At 46.2% G+C, this 27,322-nt stretch overlaps 2 protein-coding genes across 26 annotated transcripts in view; both read right to left on the bottom strand.

The window, feature by feature from the left end:
* The window catches only part of unc80 (unc-80 homolog (C. elegans)), a 38,418-nt gene extending 25,841 nt beyond the window's left edge, over window positions 1-12,577 (bottom strand). For 10 of the 14 annotated variants that reach the window (XM_076724012.1, XM_076724011.1, XM_076724005.1 and 7 more), the window contains exons 1-16: window positions 12,358-12,577; window positions 11,808-11,856; window positions 11,310-11,466; window positions 10,300-10,640; window positions 9,674-9,797; window positions 9,500-9,564; window positions 9,069-9,211; window positions 5,362-5,635; window positions 5,141-5,275; window positions 4,334-4,550; window positions 3,753-3,893; window positions 3,050-3,318; window positions 2,435-2,776; window positions 2,217-2,348; window positions 1,603-1,750; window positions 211-261 (exon numbers count right to left, since the gene is read on the bottom strand). In XM_076724012.1, the coding sequence (XP_076580127.1) occupies window positions 211-261; window positions 1,603-1,750; window positions 2,217-2,348; window positions 2,435-2,776; window positions 3,050-3,318; window positions 3,753-3,893; window positions 4,334-4,550; window positions 5,141-5,275; window positions 5,362-5,635; window positions 9,069-9,211; window positions 9,500-9,564; window positions 9,674-9,797; window positions 10,300-10,640; window positions 11,310-11,466; window positions 11,808-11,856; window positions 12,358-12,449 (2,680 nt within the window). In that variant the 5' untranslated portion in view covers window positions 12,450-12,577. The remainder of the gene's footprint in view (window positions 1-210; window positions 262-1,602; window positions 1,751-2,216; window positions 2,349-2,434; window positions 2,777-3,049; window positions 3,319-3,752; window positions 3,894-4,333; window positions 4,551-5,140; window positions 5,276-5,361; window positions 5,636-9,068; window positions 9,212-9,499; window positions 9,565-9,673; window positions 9,798-10,299; window positions 10,641-11,309; window positions 11,467-11,807; window positions 11,857-12,357) is intronic. The other 4 variants (XM_076724014.1, XM_076724009.1, XM_076724015.1 and 1 more) reach the window with 1 other exon arrangement.
* A 1,027-nt stretch (window positions 12,578-13,604) lies between these two features.
* Window positions 13,605-27,322, bottom strand: part of LOC143316259 (uncharacterized) — a 50,392-nt gene continuing 36,674 nt past the window's right edge. For 4 of the 12 annotated variants that reach the window (XM_076724127.1, XM_076724129.1, XM_076724131.1 and 1 more), the window contains exons 6-17: window positions 24,042-26,810; window positions 23,644-23,841; window positions 23,306-23,443; window positions 22,412-22,467; window positions 20,838-20,955; window positions 20,544-20,594; window positions 19,594-19,904; window positions 17,391-17,483; window positions 16,678-16,770; window positions 16,080-16,161; window positions 15,472-15,584; window positions 13,605-15,361 (exon numbers count right to left, since the gene is read on the bottom strand). In XM_076724127.1, the coding sequence (XP_076580242.1) occupies window positions 15,152-15,361; window positions 15,472-15,584; window positions 16,080-16,161; window positions 16,678-16,770; window positions 17,391-17,483; window positions 19,594-19,904; window positions 20,544-20,594; window positions 20,838-20,955; window positions 22,412-22,467; window positions 23,306-23,443; window positions 23,644-23,841; window positions 24,042-26,810 (4,232 nt within the window). In that variant the 3' untranslated portion in view covers window positions 13,605-15,151. The remainder of the gene's footprint in view (window positions 15,362-15,471; window positions 15,585-16,079; window positions 16,162-16,677; window positions 16,771-17,390; window positions 17,484-19,593; window positions 19,905-20,543; window positions 20,595-20,837; window positions 20,956-22,411; window positions 22,468-23,305; window positions 23,444-23,643; window positions 23,842-24,041; window positions 26,811-27,322) is intronic. The other 8 variants (XM_076724132.1, XM_076724136.1, XM_076724133.1 and 5 more) reach the window with 8 other exon arrangements.

Below are 27,322 nucleotides of genomic sequence, written 5' to 3' on the forward strand. Positions count from 1 at the left end.
AGATGAAACTTGTTGTCTATGCAAACAATAGAAGCGCTATTAATGCCACAAGTCTAAATTTTGGAGTTGCAGGCGAGTTTTGTCACTTTTGGACAGAGTGAGGGGTGCAGCAATGGAAGCGGTGCCTAGGGAAGGGTCTGATCGGGGCAGTGTATTCATCTTACTGCTAATATTATTGACTGTTATTGATTATTGATCATGTGTATCTACCGATGTTTCTTTTTTTCGCCCTCCTGGACCTCTCACCTGCACTGCCGTACTCTGCAAGAGAAAAGAGGCGGGGCACAAGTTGATTGACATCAGGCCAGCACAGACATGTATGCTGTGTCAGAAAGGAAGTGGCACCCCACCTCCAGAAGGAGGTGAACTCAAGACGCACACACGCACAGATTACCAGGCATAAAAGTAACACACAAACACACACACACACACCAAAAAACTAAACAAGGTGCCCTGTTCACTTTCAGAATTAAAGCACTCATCGGTTCAGTAACTTGCCAATTGCACAGTATTGTATTTAGCGTGTATTAAACACTCTCAGTGCAAAACTGAATTGGCATGTACAATGCGTCTCAATGCTCAGCAATAAAGCCACTGATTGAGCAGAGATGTAATGGGCAAAGCTTTGGATTGGCAAGTGTACAGAATGGATGAGTGAGTAAAGGAAGGTAGGATTCAGCTCATTGAGGTGGATGAAGAAAAAGAGGGAGGATGGAAGCAGGAGGCGGACGACAAAAAAAGGACGCGGACAAGCGCAGACAAGTGGAAGGAGGAAGGGGAAAAACAGATATATCAACAGAGATAGCGCTGGAATGCAAAGTCGAAGTGCGGGGTGAGACAGCGGTGGTGCAATTCAGCTTTGTCAACCACATTAGAACCTGATTCGTTGTTGAAAATGTTTTATTTTATACTACTCCGTGATGTAGCACCCACATTAGACCTTCGAGTGTCATATAGCTATGAATGGTTATAACTGTAAAACAGTGCTGAAACGATGACTCAGTCGGGAGATTTAACTGACTCGAGGTTAAGTCAGCGTGCTAACATGCTCACATTGACGATGCCAACGTGCTGATGCTATGCAGGTATGATGCTATCATGTTCATCATTTTAGCCAGTTTTGTTTAGCCTGTTAACATTTGCTAATTAACGCAGAGTACAGCTGAGGGTGATGGGAATGTTGTTAGTTTTGCAGGTATTTGGCTATGAATAAAAGCAATGCAATAATTAGCAACTAACACACTAAACTACGATGATGAGCATGCTAACATTATACCTGTAAAAGCAGGCATGCTGACTTCTGTGTTCAACTCAAAGCACTGCTTCGCCTAAATCCACCCTCACTGATTTTGGAGACCAAATCACTCCATTAAAAAATAATTGTCATTGATTCATTTTAATCAATCATTAATGAAAAACAAGGATTAGTTGCAGCCCGACTGTACAGAATATTGAGTTTTTGCATCAGCATTCGAAACCAATGCCAGTCAAACCCTGATGCACCCTATTTGTGCATTTGCTATCAGCGCATGCGCATATTTTTTTGTGTGTCAAGAGCTTCATCTGGTCCCACTCACACACACACACACACCACATACTTACTGTCGGTAATGGGCTCCATACAGAAGCCAAGCAGTGCATGCAGGAAGTCCACAATGTTATTGAGAGAGTCTTTGTTGACGTACTCGCGCATTGTCTGTCGAAACTGCACCTTGTCCAGCTTGTAAAGGCTGGTCAGGCAGTTCTGGGCCTGAAAGGGAACAATTTGAGCAGCGTATGGGAGAAACACATTGTTTGCTTGGAAATATTTAGGTGAAGCAATGTTACGGAAGCTGGCCTGCTTTGTTTAAGAAATAAATCAGGAAGCATTAAAGTGGCTTTCTTCGCAGGATGTGCTACTTTCTTCACTTTTCATTGATTCTATGAAAGGCATCAGTTGTCCAGAGAGGGTTTTATTTCTCCTATATGACTTAATCTAATAATAATAATTATTGATCTGCACTGAAATAGAACTGTGGCTGCTTCTCACTGAAGTTAGAAACTCCCTTGCAGGATTCATTTCAATTTCATGAAACTTTTATCCCACCAAAGGAGCAATACGGTTAATAATTCATAGAAAACGAATAAATGCCAGGCATCATAAACTGCGCTGATTTGTGGGAAAACTGCACACATGCACAGAGGAAGGTCGGTTAAGGCAGAGATGAGAGTCTGACCTGCATCCTGAGGCGATCTCCAGACAGTCCACGGTGTCCCTCGCCACAGCCGTAGGCACAGCCCAGCGACTTGACTATCTTTATCAGCATGGTGAGAGCCAGGCGGTGGGTGCTGAAGCCGGAGCCCTCTTCCTGTTCAGCACACGGGAGTTTCACGTAGATATACGGCAAGTTTCTAACCGCTACAATCCACTTACACAACTACAGTAAAAACACACCTTTTTATCATTATCCTTGTTGTTCTTCACATCATCCTTGCTCCCCTGCCCACTTCCTCCACCGCTTCCTCCTCCTCCTCCGCCTCCGCCTCCGTCTCCCCCTCCACCTGCTCCTGCCCCCGGGACTGCCCCGCCTCCCTGGGCGCCTCCACCGAGGCCCTGCCCGGCCGCGTCTTTCGCTCGGGCCTCCTGGTTCTCCTTGTTGTCGGGCTTGGACAGTTTCTTGCCCATGCCGGGCACCACGCCCAGCTGCAGCAGGCAGTCGATGATGTTGAGGGCCACGTCGCAGATCCTGGAGCTGATGTCATGGCTGAGGACGGCATAGAGAGCCCGCAACACAGCCTGAAAGACAAGAGGGAAGGAAAATAGGTGAGAAATTGTTTAGAGCCATCACAAGTTCCCAGAACCCAAAGCAATGTCCAACTGTGCAAAGCTGAAATCCATTAAATTAAAACTGGGAAGAATTCATGAGTTTGCACTAATTTGGATCATTACTGCATCATCAAAACATTTTTGACAACTTGCAGGACCAAGACAGGCAAAAGAAAGCAAGTTTGGATTCCCACTGGTTTTGTTAACTGTATCTGCCCACAGGGGTCATTTACCAGCACTCACAGTTAGGTCCAGCATGCCGTTCTTCAGCACAAAGTTATTGGTCCCCTCGATGTTCTCCCCTTCCTCCAGACAGGAGTAGTTGATGCAGGAGTCGGTGAAGCTGCGCGGCAGGTTGGCGCAGGCCAGCGGCTCCACGGGGATCTCGGGGACAGCGACGGGGTTACAGAGTTTCTTCATGTGCTCGGTGAAGAAGTCGGCGTAGCCAACATTGAAGGACGCCACCGTGGTGTTGAACGCCGCCATAGTGATGGTGGAAATCTGAGAGCGAACTGTGGGTGGTAGAGGGAGGCGGTGAGAGCGAAGTCCTTGCTAACAAAAGGACACTCAATGCGCAAAATTAAAGAAACTCTTAATTAATTGTGAGGGGTGTGTTAAATTAAAGGTTGAGGCACTTTAAGGCTTACGTTTTAGTTTAGGTTTGACGTTATATCACCAGCTGAAAAACAGAAATGCGGCTCTAATTCTGGTGCAGTGTGGAGCAGAGTCTAAAACCAGCTCTGTTATTTGTATGTAAATTTGCATCGTCACACGAATGTTAGTTACATAATCGTGTGCCCGTTTCTGCTCCGCTAGTGGAGCCAGCAGCGTCGTTGTAGCTGATGGATTGGAATACGGCTCCTTGGATCATGGCTTGCTCACAGCTGCTCACGGTCTTGAGGTAATTTCATCTGTGCTCTGGACCGCCGCTCTGCCTTCTCCTTACCCTCTTTGACGGTGTTGTCGCTGTGGCTGTTGGAGTGGTCAGGCATGTCTCTGAGCAGAGAATGGTGGGAGTGAGAGTGTTTGGCGCTCAGGCTGTCGGCGTCTGCAGCTGTGTCGGTGCTGCCTCTCCGTGTGAATTTGCCTGGAAAGTGAGGCAACGGATACATAATAAAGCTGAATCAAACAATTTAAATATCTCATATTTATATTGTGTGATAAAAGTCCTGCATAATAATCCCACACAAAATTTCTTCTTGGGAATGGAGATTATTTGAAGCAGCAGCTAAGATACCTGGATACATAACATTACCGTGAAAGGGGGCAGTGGGTTCACGGAACAGAGGCAATAACTCTGGATAATAATAATATAAAATGTCTTTGTGCCTTCAGCAAATTTTAATCACACTTCTCAGTGAGAGCTACTAAGGAATACCAAAGTTAATGAACTGACCTAATTCACTAGCTGACAGCCAGATCCAGACAGAATCCTCTGACTCACCAAACGGGAGCTTAGGGGAGAGGAAGCAAGACTGCAAACTGGTGACACGCAGTCCATTCTTGTTATGAACAAGAAGAACCTACCCATGATGGTGGCCTGCCAGCCTCCGCGGTCCAGAGTCCGCCGGTCGTCGCCCAGGCCGGAGAAGCTTCCGAAGGAAAAGGTGCTGCGGGTAGGCGAGACGTCCAGGTGGTCCTCGTGGAGCAGGAAGGGGACCCCCATGCGGCGCTGACGCTTCTTCCCCGTGTGATGGAAGGGGATGGAGCCCTTTCTCTCACGGTCCTCACGCCGGTTCTTAAACTGAAGAAGAAAGTAAACACACTCTAAACAAACATACTCGAGTCAATGCCAGATATCAGCTCTGGTCTTGACTAATGGTTTATACTCCAAGTCCTTTGATCTGCACAGTGGAACTTGCCAGAGAATCCTCTGAGCCCTGTTCTCTTCATCTTGGCCAGCAAACTCTGGCTCCAGCCATAAAATCTATCACTCCATAACTCCTAAGTTAGACTCAATAATATCGTCATATACATCTGGAATGGCAAACAGTCACGTTTAGATAAAGCCTAGCTGCAAAGAGCAAAACATGATGGGAGGTGTAGCCTCTCCCAGTTTCCAATTTTAAAACTGAGCAGCCAATTTGCACTGTCATCACTATATAGACAAAAAAATGTCCAACCTGTGTAACGATCATCTTATTCTAATCTCATTTTCTAATTTTTGCTATTATTATCAAGTGTGTTTTATTCTCCATCTTATTTTACATTCATTTTCTGTCCCTGTTTTTATGTTCATTCTATATTTTTTATCCAATAGATGTTTCTGTTCTGATAAAGATAAAATTAGCAGATAAGAATGGACAAGGGCTCATCTGGATGTGTGTCTCTGACCTTCTTGAAGATATTCATGCCCAGGTCAGAGGCGAGGTCAGGGACTGCCTGACGACGGAGGTTGGTCAGAGAAACCTTTGCAAATGTCTCTGTGCTCAGAGATTTTCCCTCTTCGTTGCATTTCAGACTCATATCCTGCAAAATACAATGGAGGATACAGATAAGGCAACAGCAGCACGGATATCCCGACATGATTCCCTTCCTCATCCTCCTGCCGTTACCTGAGTCTTGTGGGTGTTGACCAGTGACGGCGTGGCAGCCACCATGGAGCTGCTGCGTGGGCGCGGCAGCGGCGTGACCAAGGGTTCTGGGACGCGTTCGGGTCTCTCTTCCAGGATCTGCCTCAGGCGCTGCAGATAGTACATCAAGGCCCAGTGCACGCCCTCCTCTGTCCAGTGTGGCTGCAGCAGGCAGCGCAGCACTGCCACGTCGAAGTAAGTGGCATAGCGCGCTCGTTGGGCCAGGGAGGCTGGCAGACCGGCAGGAGCTGATGTCCTTGAAGACATAAGTCAGTGGAAAAGGAACACAGAACCAGCTGATTGTTGTCTGCACAGCCATGATTTTGATGATGCTTTTGACCTTTTCCATCCACGTACATTCGCCTACCTGCACTGAATCTATGTACTTGGTTTTGTGTATATTCGGGGTATAAGTGCAGTTTTCTAACCATCAAACCAAGCATATACACAAAACTGGAGTAAAATGAGCAAAAAAAATTGAAATGAGGGGTGAAGAGTGGCAGCAATTAGTGGAAACGCAGTTAAGAGGTACTGAAAGGAAGAGACAGTGACATTACACGAACGTGACAACTGAGAATCAATAATAAAATTAAGGATCTTGACAAAAATGTGAGCCTTTCTAATACTGTCACAGAACTAACAACACACACAACAATTACAGTATGTCACAGTCTTTCCTGTCATCAGTCTGTCATCAACTCCCGCCACACTGCTTCATTAATGATGCATCAAAGGAGGATGGTAAACAAGGGCAGAGCCCCCCTTCAGCATCGTTGGGAGATGAGCGGGGAGAGAGGGAGCCTAAGCCTACGTGAGTCCACTATAAATAAGCTGGAATGAAGGTCAGCGGTCGGTGAGCTGCGGAGCATATAGAGCTCTGTCGAGAAACATATTGATACCATGAGAGGGAGAGGGAGGGAGAGCCAGGGGAAGGCTTTTAATCTTGGCTGTTGTAATAAATGGGGCAGGAAGAGATGGTCGATATATACATGAATCACTTTGAGAGCGAACAGCAGAGGGAGGCTGGATCATGTTTCACTGTCTCGCCACCACACTGCCTGCCGCTGTTGTGTCAGGTTGCCACGGAGACCGAGTGACGACAGCCACCCCGGCCCCCCGACTCCATGCGGTAGGAGAGCTGCGGCAGCCAGCGGTTGCCATGGAAACTGCCTCAGCATCAGCAGCGTTGGGGATGCGGCGCCACAGGATGAGCAAGCTGCATTAATCACAGGAGCTGATGGCGGATGTTATTTTCGCTGGGCAGCGCGGTGCTGAGGTGTGACGACAAGAGCATGAGATTCAAATGTAACCTCTGGGCAGGGCGTCCGAGTTGATGGAGAAAAAGAAAGGATTTGGAGGCTATTTTCATTCCGTCGTTGCGCTGAAATGTTCCGGTACAGCCCCACCCCTGTGTGGATCCATACAGCAGCAATCCAACAACTTGAAAGCTTGACATAAATTCCTTCTTACAGTCAAATCCCCTCCAATGTCGAAATTCTCTCCTGCTCTAAGACTACTTTACATTCACCTCGCTTTCCTCCATAACCTTGCTCACATCCTGGCCAGCATTTCACACACACACACACACACACGACAGCTTCTAATTCCCACCACCAACACTTAACGAAAGCAATTAATCTGTCATTGTCGAGCGTGTGATGTGAAACAAAAGGGATAAATCGCTCCCGTCCTGCATTACCACGTGACTGCTCAAAAACCCTTTGGTGTTTGAGTGTATGAGGATATAACTAGCTTGGGGGAGGGGGATTTGGGCTTATTTTGATTTGCAGTCGGTCGCTGGCTGTCAGAGGAATCACGAAAAGCATTGGAGTGACTTGTTTGCTTGTTGTAACGGGTAGAGATGAGCAATAGATGGCTTTATCAACCTCTCTGTGCCTCACTCCCTCAGCCCACTGGTTGGGTGATTCAGTGTGACGACAGACCAGGCACGATCGACTTCAAAACAGAAGACGCCAACATAGGATGTGCAGAATGCAAATGTTTAGCCGTGTTTATCTGGGGACTCTCTGCTGAGCACAGTGCGTCATATTCCTGGTTTGAATCACACTAGATTCAAACCAGGAATCATGCATCACAAACACTGATGCCTGAATATGATTTCTGTTCACGGGATTTCCTTTCCGCGTGATTTTGGAGAACCAGAACTCTCTGGAGCCAAACCAGCCTCGACATAATGAGTTACCATTTCCTGCCAACCGAACCAAAACCCGTCTTGTCTGTGCCAAAGCGAGCACAGATTGAGCTTTAGTCTGGCAGGGAAGACCAAACAATGCCAGGCTTGCCGTGGGCAGACCAAATCAAGCCAGGCCACGTCATGCCAGGCCAGGGACACTGCCAGCATTAGACATGTAGCACATTACTTCAGCATAATTACCCTGGTTTTGTCGACAAATGTCAGATGGGTCTAATGCTCAAGCAAGACAGGGCTCTATATGTGTGTGTGTGTGTGTGTGTGTGTGTGTGTGCGTGCTGACTGAGGAGACAGCACTGCTTAGAGCAACACATTACACAGGGGAAGGAGGAGCTATTCATATACGCTAGCTCTCACAAGCTAGTGGAGCGAGCCGTGCTGTGCAGTGTGTTCGACAGACGCTGCCGCAGGGATAAATGTTTAGCCATCAACAAGATGATGGCACCGGCCCCGTGTCAGCACGGGTCACCGATAAATCACGGCACTTCTGTACTGCTCCAGCCCACAGCTGGCTTCTTGGCTACATCATGGAATAATGATTTATCTGTGAAAGCTTTTGTAACGGCAGTGGAGTCATATATTGGTCATTATGACAACAAGGCCTGTCCATGCACATATCTCTATCTGTGTTATAAAGAGATGTTTATTTTCATGTAGATTACTTATTATTTGGGAGATTTTTTTAATACCTGAAATATTAAATGCAGCAACAATTCTGAGAAACACAAGGCACATTACGGCAAAGAATGCAGAAACATTCATTATGCTAAGCTGGAGTTGTGCTTTCAGCTGCGCTACGTCGCTATTCTTGGAAGTATATTGTAATTCTGTTGTTCTGTGTTCATAGAATTATGTAACATTGTTGCTCTGGCTGAGGTTTATCGGATTTTTTCCCATATAAAATTATTTTTGTGTGTGTGTGTGTTGGGGGGGGTTCTATCTGAATTCAAGGTCGAGATAGATGCTGTCCCTTTGTGCATAAATTGAAAAGCCTCTGACATAAATTTGGGGTTTTGGGGCTGTGTGTGAGGAAAGGGTAATTACGCTGAAGCAATGTGCTGACTTAAGTTCTTGGGATTTGTTTTGAATGCCTACTGTACAAAATCACAGGTTGCCAAAAGCCCAAAAGGCAGGCTGTTTTATAAGCAGCACTTTTATACAAACCTCCATTTACTTGTAAGTGAGAAGTATGACACCAAACCAGAGAATAAAGTGATAATTAGGTTTTCGCTTGTTGTTCAGACCAATGAAAAAAATGTATCATAGATGTGAGCACATGCTTAGAGGGTGAAAAAAAGCCTTTGGGATTATCATGTGGCCTTGTTCCATTTACACTAGTTATGATACCTCCTCCTGCTTAATAGCAAGCCTGAATGACACTTGACAAAACTCCCAAATCAAAAATCAATGACGCGCACATGACTGAATGCTACCCGTCTCACTAGATCTGGAGCTTAAATTGATTAATGGTGCTCACTTTTTCTTGGAAGGGCCTTTGACTGCTGGGGGTTGCTGGGAAGGGCCACCTTTCTCGACCGAGTTACCGCGGCGACAGCTCTGCTCTCCAGCCGTGGGGGAGGAGGAATCCGATTGGGCGGCTTCGCAAACCACCTGGAAGCCCTGTGGGCGGGAGACAGAGATGGACGGATACTGCAGACGGATGGATAAGCAGGCTGACAGACGTACAGACAGACCCTGATAATTAAAGGCTCTGAGGTTGGAGCGAGGTTTCTGTCATGACCCCGGCTAACCACGCTAATGCTCCCACATGGCTGGCGCTAATGAATATCAGCTGTGGCCTCAGGGGGATGGTTAAAGGGGGAGGGGAAGAAGCTTCTTGCCTGAACATCATTCAATCAACATGGGAGGCAATATCGGACAAGATCTGAGCTAAAAATGCTCACTCACCGTGGGACCCGGGTTGCCAGATCCACAGGGGCTGCACTGGTTGTTGACTGGGGAGTTTCTCTTTGCTGTTGAGACGGGCGTAGCGGATAAGACGTCTTAATTATGAACAAAGAAAAACGGACTGCCTCTTACGAGGGATCTGTATGGCTGTAAGGATTTTTTTTTTTTTTTCACCTGTCACAATGTTTCTGACGGGTTTGATGAGTGCAGTGAAGGCAGGGATGTCCGGCTGGCGGTGCTCCCACATTGGCTGCCATATTACCAGACCGCTGGCCAATCGGAAGGTCAGGTCCGACTCCTAAAAGAATAAATAAAAAGTGACAGTTTTTGCACATTCAGCCCTCCCTTCTCGTATGATGTACTAAACGAGTTTTATGACTTGAAATGGATATCATCATGTCGTTAGATTCTTTCAAAGTGTACTGCTATTATGACATGATCACTTACAAGATACAGTTATTTATTCAGATTGGAAACACAGTGCAATCCCAAGAGTACTGCAACCGGATCCTTGTATCTGTTTGTACACACTAATCAATAGCCACAGGGCGACCTATGGAGTGTTGTGTGTGTGTGCTTAGGGTTTGATACGGGCCAGTGAAAATATGAGGAGAATGAAGCTGAATTAAGCTGCTGCTAAAATTACAAATATATACAGTTTCTCTGGGAAAGTCATTCTTTCTATTGTACACAAGACTAAAACTGTACAATAAGAACAGATAGCATTGACCCTGTATGCTGGTTCTCTCTTCTAAGAGTCTATTTTAAGGCTGCACACGCTCGTATCACCAGGTACAGACCTTTATCCGATGAATAAGCGGCGCAAACAGGAACACAAACAGCTCCACTGTGGCCATACTCTTGTGGAACAGCTTGGTCCGAGCGTGCTCATCCTCCTCCAGCAAAGAACCGCTGTGTTGGGGCCCCGACCCTCCAAGGCCAGAGCCAGAGCAAGAGCCAGGAGCCCCCGGGGATGATCCCTGGTTCCCCACAGGCTGGAGGAAGGCGCTGCTGCTGCTGCCTGCAGACCAGCCGTGGCCCAGGCTGGGCTCGTGGTTGCACTCCTGAGCAGCGTCCAGCAGCATCCAGTGCAGCGTGTGCAGCAGCTTGGTCTCTGCCACGCCCAGCTTGTCCTGGTGGCCTGTCGGAGGTCGGAGGTCAGGGGTTAATGTTGAGCGCTGCTAAGTGAGGTGATGAAGAACGAATGCAGAATGAAGCTCTAATGTTTGTGTGAGGCGGGTTTTGGACTATCATGGTGCTTCACAACTGAAGTTCTGGTCATTTTTCACTTCATTTTAAAGGACTACAGGGCTTCTATGTCGGTTACTTAAAAACTGATCTTAGAGCTAAAGAAAATATCAAATCTAATTGAATAATGTCATTTTTTAAGGTGTGAAGACCCATGATTTCCATTATGGGTTAGGGTTAGGGTTATCCAACGGCAGTAAAATCAATCAAAATACCTGAATTCATAGTCAGATAATTGTTAATCGCAGACCTGTCGTTAATATTACTACAAGACAAGGTACATTTTTTATCATTATGAATGCCCTTGTCTCTGTATTTGAGTGCTTTAATTAGTCAGAGCATGTTAATTCCTTCAATTTGCCTTCTGTATAATAATCAAATCAACTAAACGTGAAGTATTTTGCTCTGTTTCCAACATCCACAAATGTGACGTACTGTAGACTCAGGCTGTTGTGTGACCCAAAGAACATAAGCTTTGTGTTCTGTTGAATGAGGATAACCTGAATATGGCTGTCAGCTCAATGCCTGAAGCTGTGGTAATGTGTGTCCTGCGTGTCCTCACCCAGCTTGTTCCTGTTCGACAGCAGGATGGAGGTGCAGTGGAGAACATGAGGCAGGGCTGCCTGGACGAGCTCCCAGCGGGAGATGCTCTGGATGGCCTCTGACAGGGCCGGTGACAGCCCGTGGAGCTTATTCTCCACCAGGACCCGCTCAAAGGACTGGGGAGGCAGCCAGAGAGACGGAGAAAAGAGACATCAGCCAGGGACTAAAGCCTCTTTCTTTGACTATCTAAATGTCCCACATGGCCCCAAGCAAGGCAATGCCTGTGGGAGAGACAGTGGCAGCTCTGTTTAGAGCCAAAGGGATCTGGAGAAACGTCATTATGGATATGAGTTTCCAAAGGTCTGGCTCCTGGGTCATAGGAGGAAGCAAGGGGGGGGAAACTAATTTGCTAAATGTAAAATCACTATTTGCAGGTGCATTAAGGTAAAAACAGATTACAGGGAAGAGAGCGATTATTTCCCCTCATCACGCACACGGCATTACGGAAATAACTTACCACACAAGACGCTTCATACTGTTTTCCCAACTTTGGACGCAGAAATGCGCTGAAAAATAGATTAAAAAAAATAAATGTAGGTTACAGTATTACACCTCCTACATGTCAAACTGTATTTTTAAGAAACTAAACATTAATACATAATATATAAACATGAGCAGTCATCCCACTGCAGCTCATTCACAAACCCCTTTTTATTCTCTTTAGCCCACTTTCTGCGTAAATTCGTTTTACAGGTGTGACATCATGCAATCTGCAGCCGTCTCCATTCACAGTTACACAGCTTGCACAAAACATGCAGCCCACCTTCCTCCATTTAAAAAAAAACATTCAGAGAAACCAGTGAATTGACACGTTCAGTGGCACGGTTACCCACTCACGGCTCGAATCGTAATAACACGCGTATTGTGAAGCATATTAAGATAGAAATGAGGGCGCCTTTTCGTGTGTCATGCAGGGACTTTGACGTGGCGGCTGTCAATTCCCTGACGCTCCTAATTTCGGCAACGGCAAACACCTGTTATCAATTTCCACGGAAGCACACACTAACCTGGTTTGCCTCCATAGGAAGGTTTGGATGGGGAACGGTATTCCTTTCCCGCACTCCGGCTCGTTCTCGTCCAGGCTTTTCCTCTTCACCATTTTGGCCGGACCTTCCTGCCTGGCCGCCTGTGCGACCACCGGGACGCGCGGCGGCGGCTGCTGGCTCTGCCCAGGTGACCAGCGAGCTCCGCTCACGACATGATTGGGTTCGTCCTGCGTAAAATGGCTGCAAGTGTCGGTCGGTCGGCGGCAATGGAGAGAGAGAGAGAGAGAGAGAGAGAGAGAGAGAGAGAGAGAGAGAGAGAGCGGGGGGCGGCGGGTGGGTGGGGGGAGAAGGATGGAGCGCTCTGATTTCAGCACCTCCCTCACCGGACAGGGACAGTTGATCGGCGTGCTAATTTATCGGCGGCGGAGCTTAAAGACGCAGCCTGCCTGCCTGCCTGCCGCTGGACCAGATGTCTTCCTCGTCAGTCCTCTGCTTTGTGCATCATGATGGGAAATTGCTCAGAAACTCTCATATGGCCGAAACACAAACTGCTGCAAACTGCACGCGTTGAATCGCTGGATTGGATGGTGCGTTCACATGCGGGATAATGCGGCTTTTGGATATCAACAGGTTGTTTAATCACCCAGGTAGACGTGGTCGTGGGCCATACAGACACAGGAAAACATCCAGTTTTTACTGAGGTATGAGGTATTTGAGGTATACCAATACCACACTGGTAAAGGAGCTGTATCTGAAATTAAAAGGTCAAACGGGCATGTACTTCAAATATCAAAAATAAAGCCAATCATGACGCATAATGGTACTCCAGTGATTTCCATAAAGTTGTAGCACTCACAAGAGACATATACAACAGAGTGGTGGAAATTGATGCAGAGGAGGCCAAGATATTTAGAATTTGTTTTTCACACTGCATAATGCGACTGGATAGCACCCTCCTGCCTCTTAAATGCCAGCATCTTTCATATGTCCAGTCTGTAAGGCAAGCTTTACATTTTAACCCTCAAACCAAAGCCCACATGACCCAGACAACATCACGAAGACATCAGACTTTTAACAAGAAAACTAAAGTCGAGCGTGTAGGATTTGCGGTGAGGTTGCATAATGAAAACCACCTGAATAGAAAGAATGTGAAAGGCCCCTCTTTAAAGCCAGTGTTTGATTTGTCCATTCTGGGCTGCTGTAGAACCACGGCAGACTCTGCAAAAAAAAAGTATCCCGAAGCACAATAACAGAAGACAATAGAGCGATCCAGTTTCCATTTTCTTTATTTCTGTTGTCGTCATCCTGTAGGAGCATTTGTCATCAGTACGTCTCAAACATCGGAAAAGTGTGCACACATCTACATGGTCTTTTAAATACACTTACACAGGCAAAGAGGGGCTGGGAAAGGAGGGAGGCAAGAGCATAGGAAGCACAGAAAAACACTGGAGGGGCGACTGACATCAGGAGGAGGAGAAGGAGGGCAGAGGAGTTCCACAATGGTGAGCAGAGAATATGCTAGAACGGTTTTGTTTTTTATTCTTTTTCTTTATGAATTCTAACGGCTGCAAAGTTGAGGGTTACTCCCCTTCTTCAATTCTGCTTTCACTTCCTGTGAAGTGACCGCTTCAGTCGCGCGAACGGGCCGAGCAGCTGCTCTGTCAGTGGAATGTTTTCTTATAAAGCTTCGTACTTCCCACTTTTCAAACAAACTCTGGGCCCGCGGCCCGCCCAAACACATCGCACGACCCAGTCTCTGCAAGAGAAAGGTCACAGGGGCACGAGGGGCCTTGACATGTACACCATGGCCATTTACACTCAGACTGTAAAGTTTACTTCCTCCCGGTAGATCTAATTTATTTACCACGTATTTGCCATGCCAGCATAACAGCATTGTTGCAGCCTAATAAAACTACAGAACTAATGTAAAACCAAACAAAAAGAGCAGCCCACTGGTTTGCAACCAAAGAAAAATAAAATCTATCGGAAAGCTAGCCTTTAAGCGCTTGACTCGACACAACTGCAATGGTTATCCACATTTAAGTGCTAATAAGCCAGTGCAGCCACAGGGAACGTACAAAACTGGAACAACTTCCACTACAGTGACATATATAAAAAAAAAAAAAAAAGAAAACAGAACACAATTTGTCCAACGATTCAGCACATATCAGGAAATCATAACATGAAAACCAACCAACGAACGAAGAAAAAAAAGTCATGTCGTTTGACTTGAAAAAAGTCACTTTTTAGCAGACATGCTCATCAGCCATACACGTTTCTGACAGTTAAGTCTCTCACACGGTTGTATCTTTAAAGACTAGCGTCTAGTATCTAGTAGTTACATCTTGCATTCAGTACCATATAAATTCTGAATGGACATTATGCATGAGTTTCGTCTTTATCCCCATACAAGTGGAATGTGATGCTTTTTCACGCTAAAAATTGCTGTACAATCATAAAACCGTCAACGCCTTCTCAGACAAGCGCATCCATTCAAACCTTAGTATTCGGCCTATCTAAGACAAAAACAGAAAAGTCCATGTTTGAGTGAATGGAAATGAATGAAAAACAGAGAGTGACCGGGCGTGAGTGAAGCATAACCTCAGAATTCAGTTTTTAAAATCCGGCTGGAAGGGCTGAGGGGGTCATGATGGACGAGGCGGTCAATCAGCTACAACTGCAGAACCTGTCGGGTCAAGTGTGTGGGGGTCATGTTGCGGTGAAGGACCGTGGGAGAACACTGGATGAGTGAATGAGAGTGAATGGGAAAAGGAGTGGTGGATTTTTGAGGGTATCCAAAGCGGAGGCAGCCCACTCATAAGCCCTGCTTGGCCAGGGCAGCGGTGACATCCTGGGCCAGGGTGGAGAGCTGGGGCGACTCCAGGACGTTGACGCTGCCGGCGGAGGACAGGCGAGGGGAGGTGCCTCCCGTCTCGATGCCAGGGGAGTGGGTGACGACGATTTCCGCGCCGTGATCCACCCGAGCTTTGGCCGATTCCCGGAAGGTCAGCTTGTGGCTCTCGATCTGGCGCAGAGAGAGAGAGACTTAAGTTCACGGGAGTTTATTTTTACAGAAACCGGCAGCGGCAGGGACTCTGCGTGCACAGGGTGGTGTATTTGTGTGGCTCTTTTTACCATGATGTTCCCCCCTCCAGGAGTGTGGCTGGCGTTGCTCAGGGAGCCGACCTTGGCGTGGGCCTTGTCTTTAAAGTCCAGCTTCACATTCTCAATACGCACGTTACCTCCCCCTGGGAACAGGACAGCAAGGAGGAGAAGAAAGGCGTCAAACCCGCGGGGCATCACTCGCCTGCAGGGCAGCGCTTCTCCTGAGCGACGTGCTCAGTGCAAAGAATGCCACTGCAGTGCTCGCAAAGGACATAAAAACAACAGCTTTTTCTATGTACCACCCTCACTGCGCATCAGTCAAGATGGTCAATGTGCATGTTTTTCTATATGTATATGTTCTTCTATGATTTCCAATGTGGACGTCCACTGCACAGCCTCTGTCATCTGTTGTTACGCTGCAGTTTGAGTCCAAAATAAGCTGAACTACACTACATAAACTTCTACATTCTGGAAAACAAGACAATCAGTTGAACTGTTTTCAATTATCTCATTCTATAATCCATGAAGAAAAATATGCCGAAGAGGTAAAATAAAGGATGAACAACTAGTTTATGAAAAGCATCCTTAAATTCCTTGTCCGGTGTCAATGTGCAGCCACAGCTCTGGTTGTACAGCACCTGGTCTGTGGTGGATGTTGGACATGGAGCCACATTTGGAGGTGATGTGGCTCAAGTCGATCTTCTTGGACTGGATTTGGATCTATGGGAAGCAGCAGATAATAACATGTATTTACCAGAAAAACAACATCAGAAGGCGGATATGTTCTGTGGTGAGAAAGACACTCTCGAAAAGTGATAAATGAGCCGTGAGGTGACACAACATGAATCTGCGGATGAGCGCCGATGAAGTCGAAGAAACACAGAGGCGCTGATGGCGGCTCCCTGAAGAGAGGTGAACATGAAAGCAAGCAGTAACAGCGCAGACAGCAAGCAAACACAGAGCACGGGCGCGACGTGAGGCTACAGGGAGCAGCTGCTTCCATTAAACTTTATTGCGCGTGGGTAATATGAATTAGTGTAATGCATGCCGTAAAGGGGTGTTTACACTATGCACAGATTCTGTATGTTGTGCAAAGACAAATAGTAAATATTTTTGAAGACAAAAACACTCCACCACTATAACCCACAAACACGTTCATGCCCGAATGAGTCGGTTTATTAACCTCAACCTGGAGAGAGGTCTTTGGATGTGTGTGCGTGTGTGTGTGTCACTCACGTTTCCCCCGCCTGCGCTGTGCTGGATTTTGTCCAGGGAGCCACATTTAGCCTGGACATGGCTAAAATCCAGTTTTACACTCGGGATCATGACCTGGGAATGACAGGGTGACTTTTTCATACAAACAAACAGCGAACACTGAGGGCTTCTCAAACTGGATGAGGGGGAAGGCTTAAAAAATCCCCCCCCCCCCCCCCCCCTTCCCACCCCATATAATCCTGTAAAAGTGTCCCATTTTTAAATCCACGACCTGTCAATCTGTCGCCACTCACGTTGGCGCTGGGGAATTTGAACTGGAGCTGATCTACAGCACAGAAAACCCACTGAAGCCTTTTATGGATGGACTTTTTATGCGCAAGCTGCACTTTTAGTGCTATAATCCAGTCTTGAACTCGTCCCTGAGTTGTTACAACAGCCTCAAGCATATTTGAAAGAGTTTAATTCCCAAGTGCAACATCCACTCAATATTTGCACAAGTACGAAAGAGGGGACGGAACGGACGGCACGGACCGACGACAAAAACTAGCACTCATCAGAGGGAACTTTGCGAACGTGGATGTGTTGCACTTTGGAAATAAACGCTTCTGCCGAACAGCTTCAGACAAACAGATGAACACATAAAAGTAGCATGAGAGAGAGCCACAACAGCCCCAGCTGAAAAGAGAAACAGGAAGAGAGAGAGAGAGAGAGAGAGAAGAGAAAGGCGTACATACATTGCCTCCTTTGGGCGAGTGCTTCAGATTGTCCTTGGAGCCGCACTTTGACTGAACATGACTGAAGTCCAGCTTCTCGTGCAAAATTTGAACCTAAAACATAATCGAATTTGAAGAAAAAAAAAAAAAAAAACTCAAAACAGAAAACACTATATGTGCCTCCGTTAGATAAGTGCGAGGTGAGCGATCAGCGTGTCTTTACATGCGTTTACATCAAACACGTGGTGACATTCACAGTGTCTGCAGAGTCCCAGAGGTGGCAATTAACATTACAAAGCCTAAAACTACAAGTTGAAGAAAAAACAGGTGGTGAAACAACCAATGAGAGCATTTCTGCCAGGTGCAAAATAAGGATTATTTTAAAAATGCCTACTGAGAGAAAGAGGGTGGGAAGGAGACCGAAAGAGGTTCAGGGAAAACACAAGACAGCCCCGACAGCGAGCCTCCGTCACCTGACCTGGACTGTCTCTCACCTCCACCGTGTGTGTGGACGCACGCACTGCTTCAGTGCCTTCTTTTTTTTTTTTTTCTTATTTTCACAGTTCCTACACTCCCTCTACAGCTGTTGCAGCACAGAAAGCTGCAAGGTCAAGCAATGACAATGCACCTGCACTAAACCCAAAGACTGTCTGGTTGAACTAAACATGCATATTATTAATTTGTTATTTATACTAGAGCTGAAACAGTTCATTTAATAATCAATGGATCGCTGCTACTAAATATTTATTCTGCATTCTGTTACAACATAACAACAAAATTAAATGATATTAAGACATTATATAATTATGAATAAGCCCCAAATGTCATTTTAGCACACAAAATTAATTTTTTTCTGCATTTATTTCAGAATTTTCTGCAGTCGACCCTCAGGCCTGGTGTCTGTGCTCCACACAGCCTGCCCTGCTGCTCCGTCAAGCCGTACGTCACCCAGCTTCATTAAAAATTTCTGCCCCTATGTCACATTCCTCCCCAAAGAGGACAGTAGAGCTGGCAACAATGACAATTACTCGCCTCCTCCTGCATACATCACAGGGGCTGATGTACAGCCTCACTTCTGTAATATTAATTAGCGCTGTCTGTTGCCTGGTGATGTGATTAAAAATAAGTCTATTAGTCGAACGTGCGTCTGTTTCACCCTTCTTTTGGGGGATCTGGGTTTTGTTTGAAACCTAACAAACGAAAAAAAAAAAGCGATGCCAGGTGTAATATTCCCACTCTGTGTCCTTGAAGCAACTTCTCAATAAATAAATCTGCTTGCAATTATTAATACTCAGAGCCGGGGGGGGTGGGGGGGATCCTGCAGAGAGATGACGAAAGCAGGTCCCCAGGGCAAATGAGTCTGCAGATGACTGCTCCTGGAGAGGATTCTTAAGAGAATAGCTGTTTTCAATGTGCTCCACAGATTAACACACGCTTTGGTCTGCGTCCCTCTTCAACGGGGAGAAATTTGAGGAAGGTAAGGAGAAGGAAGACAAAGGGAAAGTGAGGGAAAAAGGCCGGGGGCAGCTGATGACGGAGATGACAGCAGACAGGGAGAGGACAGTCAGAGGAAGTGGGTTTAGAGGCAGGTCAGACAGTGAGTGATCGTGAGGATGTGAGGAGAGATATTTGAGCATTTTACACCATTTCTACAACTCGCAGATGAGAGAAAACCTTTTTTTTTTAGGTTCCTCTATTCTGACAATAGACACTGTTCCTGTATCTTGAATCTGTCACTGTCTACTTTCTTGTCTTTTAAACACAATGAGTGCATCTTGGGTGTATGGCTACAATAAAGCAAAAAATTCAAAATTCGACTTATTTAAGTATTAGTCTTGCTTGATTTGTACAACATAGCAAGAGCTGATCTGAAAAAACTACTTATTATTTCACCTATTTCAGACAAATCACGTTCATTTTCGTTTTTTAAGATGGACAATCTAACGTTGTCCTTTACTGCCCTCATGTGGCAGAGTTGGGTAATTACATGAAGCGCTTCATCACCCACAAATCATAGAACATGATGTTGGTTGAGTACATCTTTGTAAATCTGTTTTTCTCCCTGCTGTTCATGGACTATCTTGCATATTGCAGTAAATTCATCTCCCTCTACGTGCTGTGAAGATTTCCTGCGAGCGTGACAAAGAGTTTTAATGTTTAATGTTTTTAAAATCCAGAGTGTGACTCCAATAACATGATGACTGCCATGTTTCAGGGTAGTTACCTGCCCGCCTTTCGGCTGGTGCTTGAGGTTGCTGGTGGACCCGATCTTGGACTTTACATTCTTCAGGTCAGGCAGGGGCTGATTGAGAACCTTCAGCTGCCGTTGGGCGGAGGAAGGAGACTTGGGCGGGGTCCGGATCACCGCCACCTTCTTCTCCTGGAGGACGCTGAAGGACTTGGGTGTGTGGCTGCCGGGGGTGCGCGAGCCGGGGGTGCGGCAGGAGTAGCTGGGGGGCGTGCCCGGCGTGACGGCGGAGGAGCCGGGGGTGGAGGCGCCACTGCGGACTGATCGGGAACGCGCCGAGTCTGTGCCTTGAGAGGAGGAGAGACATTGATGGATTACGCTTATGAGAAGAAGAAAGAAAACCCTTCCTGGAGACAGAAACACTTCAAAGGGAAAAAGGAGGAAGACAGACAGATGGGAAAAGACAGAAAGACAAAAACAGACACACAAACATGAAAGCAACAGATGGATCGGAGTGTGTGATCCTTCATCTGGCTCTGATGTTGATGATAAGGAAACATAACACTCACAGAGCTGTCAACACGACACCGAATTTGCTCAACATAACATGCAACCCAGGTCAAACAAGAATGTTTAACAGGATGCGGGAAAGCACACACGGTCGGCTGAATCCATTTAATGCTGCCGGCTTGTTGCTGGGATACTGGTGCAGCGCCAATAAGATTTCAGCCGACAACATCCTGAATAAGAGCAAGAAGCAGCGACCCGTTGTTATGGACCCCACCTGCTCCTCTGATAAGGAGACTGCAGGTTTGACAAAGCCAAATTTAACACAATTGTGATAAATTTGGGAACAAAACTAAAGGAAGATGCTCAGTACTATACAGAATTCTTTTTAAAAAACAAAATAAATATTATTTTTAGAACCAGATGTATGTTGATGAGGAGGGTGTGATGGGTCTAACAGGAGCTACTGGGTGGTCTACCTGCCATACCAGGGCCTCTTCCAGACCTGCTGTCCACTCTGGACTGGAACGCTTTGAGAGGGGAGAGGCAAAAGGACAGGGAGGAAAAAGAAACGGGGGAAGCAGAGAAAAGCGGGGCAGGAGGTGCAAGGCGGTCGCAGTTAAAATTGAAGAAAATGATTCAAAACAAAGTGACTGAGGAGAGTCATTAGTAAAAGAGCGTAAAGAAGCAATCTGCTGCTGGGGAGTTAAATCAGGAGGTGAACTTGCTGGAAGGTTCTGAGTTATGTTGTACGTATATGTGTGCATTCTTACAGGTTGGCCTGGATGGGGTGCTGTTGTCCTCCTGTTCAGCAGCAGGGATGTGGCGTGTCAGAGATTTGGCAGGCCTAGGCAGGGACGACCTCTTCTCTGGGCTGCGGTACGCTCTCTCCTGAATGAACACACACACACACACACTGTACAGTCAATAAGAGAGGCTCACTCACATGCAGTGTTCATGGACACTGGTTCCAGCTGCCTGTCAATCCCCTATCTTCCTTTCACTTTACCTTCTCTGCCCATTTACTTGGCAGAGGGGACTGGCGGGCACATGCAGAGGAGGGGCGGACCTCACTGAGCTCCGCCTCCACAAGCGGGCTGCGTTTAAGGCTACAGGCAGAGCCGGGCCGGTGGAGATGCTGATCGGATGCCCGGCGCTGAACTGCCATCTTTAACAGAACGGCCCTCGTGGGGCTCTGGGCAGAAGCCGCGACACGAGGTGGGAAAGCATGCAGGATGTGAGGCAGATGTGGGCAGAGGTGACAAACAGAAGGAGAAAGGAAGAAGTGAGATGGGATGATGGAGATGAAATGGATGTATTTATGAGGACAGTACAGGTTTTTTGAAGCGGGGTGGAAGTGAAGTGCTGATGCAGAGTCAGTGTTTTATCTACAGGACATTGAAGCTGTTATACTGCTCTCTCCAAACCCACCAGACTCCTTTAACAAAAACAGCAATTTTTCGCCTCAGACCACAAAGTCTCACAATAACACAAACAAACCCGACGCAGTGGCAGACCTGCAACTCGCGTGTTCTCCAAAGTGAAATCACTGTTTTTGTCAAAGGCGTCTGGCGGCTTTGAAAAGAACATATAGAGATATAACGACTTCAGTTTCGCATCGGAAACAGCTGTGTGATGGCAAGGCAAAGCGGTGAAAATGTTCTAAATAAAGTCTAAACTTAAACTGATATCGATGCTGCCCCTGTCCACATGGACAAGTTCCTCTTGACGACCGCTTCAAAAAACCTGAATTACCCTTTTTGAGGTTTCAGTTGTATTTAAAGTTAAACTCCAATGTCCAATGAGACACAAAAACGAGCAAAGCACAAAAGTAAATTTTATAAAACAATAAAAATACTGAGAGATCAGAAGTAGTGTAAAACATATACAAGTGGTTTTCTTTTAAAAAACTTTGAATGATGGGGATGAAAAGATGAAACGTTTAGGTAGATGTAGACTTGACAGAGAAACTGTTTTTTTGTGGCTAGAAGTGTAAAATTAAGGGATTCATATTTACAAGGACCCTTTTACCCTCGTATCGCACACTTTAAGTGCTTTAGGTGCTAAAATGCTACAACACAAGTCTGTCTGCCTCCTCTTCTTCGGTTTCTGTACTCACAGATTTTCTCTGTCGAGACTGGCGCAAGGACAGAGGCAGGCATGCAAGACAAAATGAATATGCACACAGAGAGAAACACAAAAGACACACTCAGGCATGCAGAAATGGAAAGAAAGGAAGAAAATGGCGAGTTTGTCATGCAAACAATAAACCCAATGACGCAATTAGAGACAACAAAAATGAATCACAGTGTGTGTGTGTGTGTGTGTCATAGTTGACAGTACTTACAGTGGTCCTCTCCCTGGACTGGTGGGCCACGCTCAGGGGCTGATAGCTTTCCATACCTGTAAACAAAGAGTCCCGCTGTAATGACCAATGTAAACCAGCACGGGGAGACATTTGCGAGCGAATTTCCACACACGTACACATCCATAAATCCACTCTGAGTCGTCCAAGCGTAAACATCGGGAGCAAATAGCCTTTGCAGCATTTGTGTTCCGCATCCAAATGACAGAGCTCAGTGAAACACCCCCCACGCATCACACCACAGCAGCTTAGTCACTCTCAGTTCACATTCGTAGACCTTTTCAGTCCAGCTGAATGAAAGACCTTCAACATGCAGCCATTTCCAGCAAACATATACAAGTGACATTTAGCTGTCAGGAAAAGAAACCAGAGTAGCTCCACATTCACACAATAAACGCTAATCACAGTTGAAGACAGCATCAGTGAGCGGAAATAAACATGAATATGAGGCCAAGCAGGAGTAGGGACTCCACTTTTGACAAGGATAAAGTTAGAAGAAAAAAAAAATAGACAGAGAAGTGGAGCTCATAAAAAAAAAAAAGACCAAACATGATGTTTTACATATGGGTAAGCAGCACATGATGTTTGCCAGCTACATTGCACCTGCTTGATTCCTTAAAGAGCCATCAATAGAGAGAGATCATCAAAACTTTCAGTGCTCGTGATTGGACGCACGAGGCGACAGTTTCAGCCTCGATTGAATTTCCACTTGAATAAATAAAGGGTTCGGCATTTGTCAGGCTTTGTGCCGTTAGCGATGCTTGCATGTGTTGCCTTCAGTTCACATGAAGCCGGTCTAAAAATGTGAGTCAGATTTGAGATTTTGGTTGCACTCTCTCTATCCACGGCACTGATTTCCCGGTGAAGAGTGTTCACCTGTGGCCTTGCGTCTAGCAGAGCCGTGAAGCAGAGCGGGCCTAGGATGTCTGGCTGCCGCTTTGGCTACACTCTTTCGAGATGGAGAACGACTTTGGAGGGCTGACACCTTATTCTGGTCAGCCCTCCTCGCGCCTACTAGCAAAGAGGAGAGACAGGATTATACCAACATGCAAACCTTGGTTAAATGCACTGCAGAGAGGCAAATTTGTGTTTAACATCAAGTTTCATAAGTGACATCATAGTGAAAAAAAGAGTTCAAATGTACCTTGATAATAACAAAGTACATAACAGTTTGTTTTATGCTACACAACATTTCTTTGACACAGAATTGGAACCTTTTTTCTTCTTGATCTCCTCTCTTGGCGGATGGTGGCTGGTTACTTTGCGCAACACTCTACTCTCAATGGCGCCAGGGCGGCCCCTTCCTCTGCCAGGGGCCCGTTTAGCGGGTCTGTCCACCACAGGTGTACTGGTTGGACTCTGGGTCTGAGGAAGGGCTTCGATTTGCTCAGTCATGACACTTTTGTCATCATCTGCAGTAGGGAGGGATTGAAAGAGGACTAATTCTCCACATTTCCTAGCTAGCTCAGAGCTAGTTTAGTACAAAAGACACATCATAAGATTTACGAGCGACAAACATGGTGTTAACTAGTTTTATGTTATATATACATTAAATGTCTTAAACATTTATTTTACAAGTGATTAATTTATTAATTTTGCAAGCTCAGGGTACCTTGTGAGTCCATCCAGCCACTGTCTGTATCTAGGATGGAGACGTCCATGGTGGTTTCATCGTTAGCTGCCTGACTGGTCTGGGTTTCTTCCACCTCCTGACCAGTCTCGATGTCATCCTCCTTCTCTCCCATCCTTGCCTCGCTCTCATTATCTTCTTCCATAATTTTCTGCTCTTTCTCTTCACCTACCTCATCCAAGCCAGCTTCCTCCATCTCCCGCTCCCTTGTTTGGCCTCCCTTCACAGCCTCGCCCTGCTCTTTCTTCCCCTTATCCCTATTCATTTGTGCATCTTCTGCCACTTTGTCCTCTCCCATGCCTTCATCTCTGCCACCCTCAACTGGTTGATCATGGTCAGAGCATGGAGACAGGTGCGAACTGTCTGTCGCAGGCTCCCCATCGTCACTGTTTTGGGCACTATGACTCCATTCTTCTGCTCCAGACTTGGGATCGTCTTCCACCATCTGATCGCCTACCATCAGCCTCACTTGCTCTTTCTTTGGCTCTTCCTTACCATCCACTTTAATTAGATGCCCCTCTGCTTGAACAGGCGGTTCAGCATCCTCCATCATCTCTTGAGGCTCTTCAGCAATCTCAATATCATCCTCTTCATCTGCTTCTTCTTCTACTTGTGCTTGAGGTATAATGATCACTGGGGAGGATGTACATGGCCTTGGTGAGCATTTATCCAGAGTCACCTCTTGAAACTGGATTTGGGTATTTTTCTCATCTAAGGGCTTTCCCGTACTTAAATCCTGAACAGCTTTTGAGGTCTCTTGCTTTTCTATGCTGTCTAATCTTGTAGGTGTCCCATGCTCACTTTGAATCTTCTTGCAATCTTCTTCTGTGCTCTCTAAACACTGAGATGATATAACTTCAGGCCCATCACTTCTTTGTTTTGATTCCTTCAGCTCAGATTTCTGTAACCCCTCATCTAGATTTGTCTGTTTATTATCAATCTTCTCAGCCTCTTGGTCATTCTCTGCTTTGACCTCGAGTAAGACATCTTTCCCTGCCTTCTCTTCAGTGACTTGGGTTTCTTGAGGTGTATCATCTGTGGATTTGGGAGTGGTGGGAGTTGGGGGAGCCTTGCTTCCATTTTCCGTCAGACTGAAAGTGAAGGAATTGTCTGGTGGGATGGGAGAAGCCTCTCTGGAGGGGTCTTTTTCAACATCTACCTCAGGGATTGCTTGGATCTTTATGTCACCAGGCAAGCCACTCTCCAAACGAAACTCAGTCAATCTGTCCTTTGAAGAAGTCATTGGGATTCTTAGGCGATCAGGTTTAACTCCACTTGTCACAGCTTTTTCAAGAATCAGGGTAGACTTTATTGGTGCATCTTTCTTTTCAAACACTGCTTTTTGAGACATCTCAGGGATAATTCCCTTGTGATCTTGCTGTTGCATTACTTTTTGAACACCTTCAACTTCTGTGTTCCCAAGTTCTTCCTCAACTTCACTCTCCATAGAAGGGAAACGCTGGTGTGGAGAGTCACCAGGACTGGGTACATCAGCAGGAGAAGGCATGGGCCCTGAATACTCGCTAAAGACACAGTAGCCCAGTTCCTCCAGCTGGTTTTCCCCTCCCACCACTTTTGAGGTCTGCTCTCCCAAGGCAAGCTTGGCCAAAGAACTCCCAACCAGAGCTGATACATTGGTGGGCATAGACTTTCGTCTCATGTGGTCATGCTCCCTCTTCTCTAATGATGGCCGAGGCAGGGCTCCAGCCAGGTCCAACATCTCAGAGAGGCTGCCTGAACGTTCAAATGTAGAATTGTGCTTATCAGAAGGCAAAGGAGTTTCTACATCGGTGGGGATATCTTCAGATGATTCAGTGGTTGTTGGGGTTATGGAGACAGCTGGAGTAAACTGGTGCTGGCTCTCCACAGATGGTGTTGCAGGATAAACCTCCGATTCATCAAAGCTTCCACTGATTGGACATAACCTTTCTGAGAGGGTCTTTGACTTCTCTCCAGTCACTGCCTGTCCTGCCGAAGACCCAACAGTAATGTTCAGGGAGAGACTCCTTTGTTCTAATGACACTTTACCAGATGATGTTTTGGCTTTTCTGTCTTGTTGTTCCTCAAGTTTCTGTATAGGGCTTTCAGTTTCCCCACTTAACGTTGTCTCTGCTGCTGTGCTGAGTTCATAATAGCTCTGAGTTTGTGATGACTCCTCTTCGTGGCTTTTTGAAGATGTCTCAAAGTAGGTTTTTGCTCCTGACCCATGCCCTGCAAGAATATCTGATGTGGCTTTCAACTTTTCAGGTTCTGGACTTGACTTGGCTGTTTCTTGCCGTTGGTCCACTGTCTGTATGTCAGTCACTTGTGTCTCATGCAATCTGATGTCACTGCCACTATCTTGGCCCACCTTATCTAAAGCCGCCGCAGGTTCTTCCTTGCTTTCATCCATAGTGGCTCCTGATTTACCAGGTAGGGCAATTCCCTCTTTGTCTTCCGGCTTACGATTTGAAAACTCCTCTGTCAGTAAAGGTTGATTTGCTTCTTGTGCTTTGGACTCAGGCAAGTTACACTCAGCAGCCCCTTCTACTATAGCCTTTCTGTCTTGGTTACCATGCTCAATTGAGGAAGTGTCAGACAACTCTTTCTCTTTCACAGAGGGAGAAGGAGGTTTGATCGAGGCGAGATCTGCATCCTCAGGTGTTGCTCTTTCAATTGCCAACTCCTTCTGATGTAGCGATGCCATTTGAGGTTCATCTTCCTTCATAGCAGACTCGCATGATGCCTTACTGATACATTCTTCTGGCTGGGCTGTGAGTTTGAAGGATACTGTACAACTTTGTGCTGAGTCACAATAGCTAAAAGCTTTGCTGGAAGCATCCACAAAAGCTAGCAAATACAGTCAAGCCAAAGCCTCCTGCACATATATACAGTAGCTCTCCATCAAGCAAAACACACAGCACAGTGTATTTTGCAGCAGGCCACATCAGCACAGGGGGATCACAGCACCTGAGATAGCGTGCAGAACTGGAATGAAGGAATGAGTTGCATGATGATAGATGACAAGAAATAAATGTACACAAATATATTGAATTCCTATTGCAATACACAAGGATTGATAAAAATGGTCAACCTGATGATAAAGAAAGATACTTTTATTTGATGTTATTAACTCAAAGTTAATGGTGTCATTGCAGTTTCAGCTGCAAGCACAGGAATATTGTGGATGTGAATGAATCTCTATATTGTTTGGATTATATTGTTTGATGATACATGTCCAATGAGGGTGGATTGTAATGCCCAAACTGTGTTCTTAGTAACAA

This window comes from Chaetodon auriga, chromosome 23 (assembly GCF_051107435.1).
Source record: "Chaetodon auriga isolate fChaAug3 chromosome 23, fChaAug3.hap1, whole genome shotgun sequence".
Lineage (NCBI taxonomy): Eukaryota > Metazoa > Chordata > Actinopteri > Chaetodontiformes > Chaetodontidae > Chaetodon > Chaetodon auriga.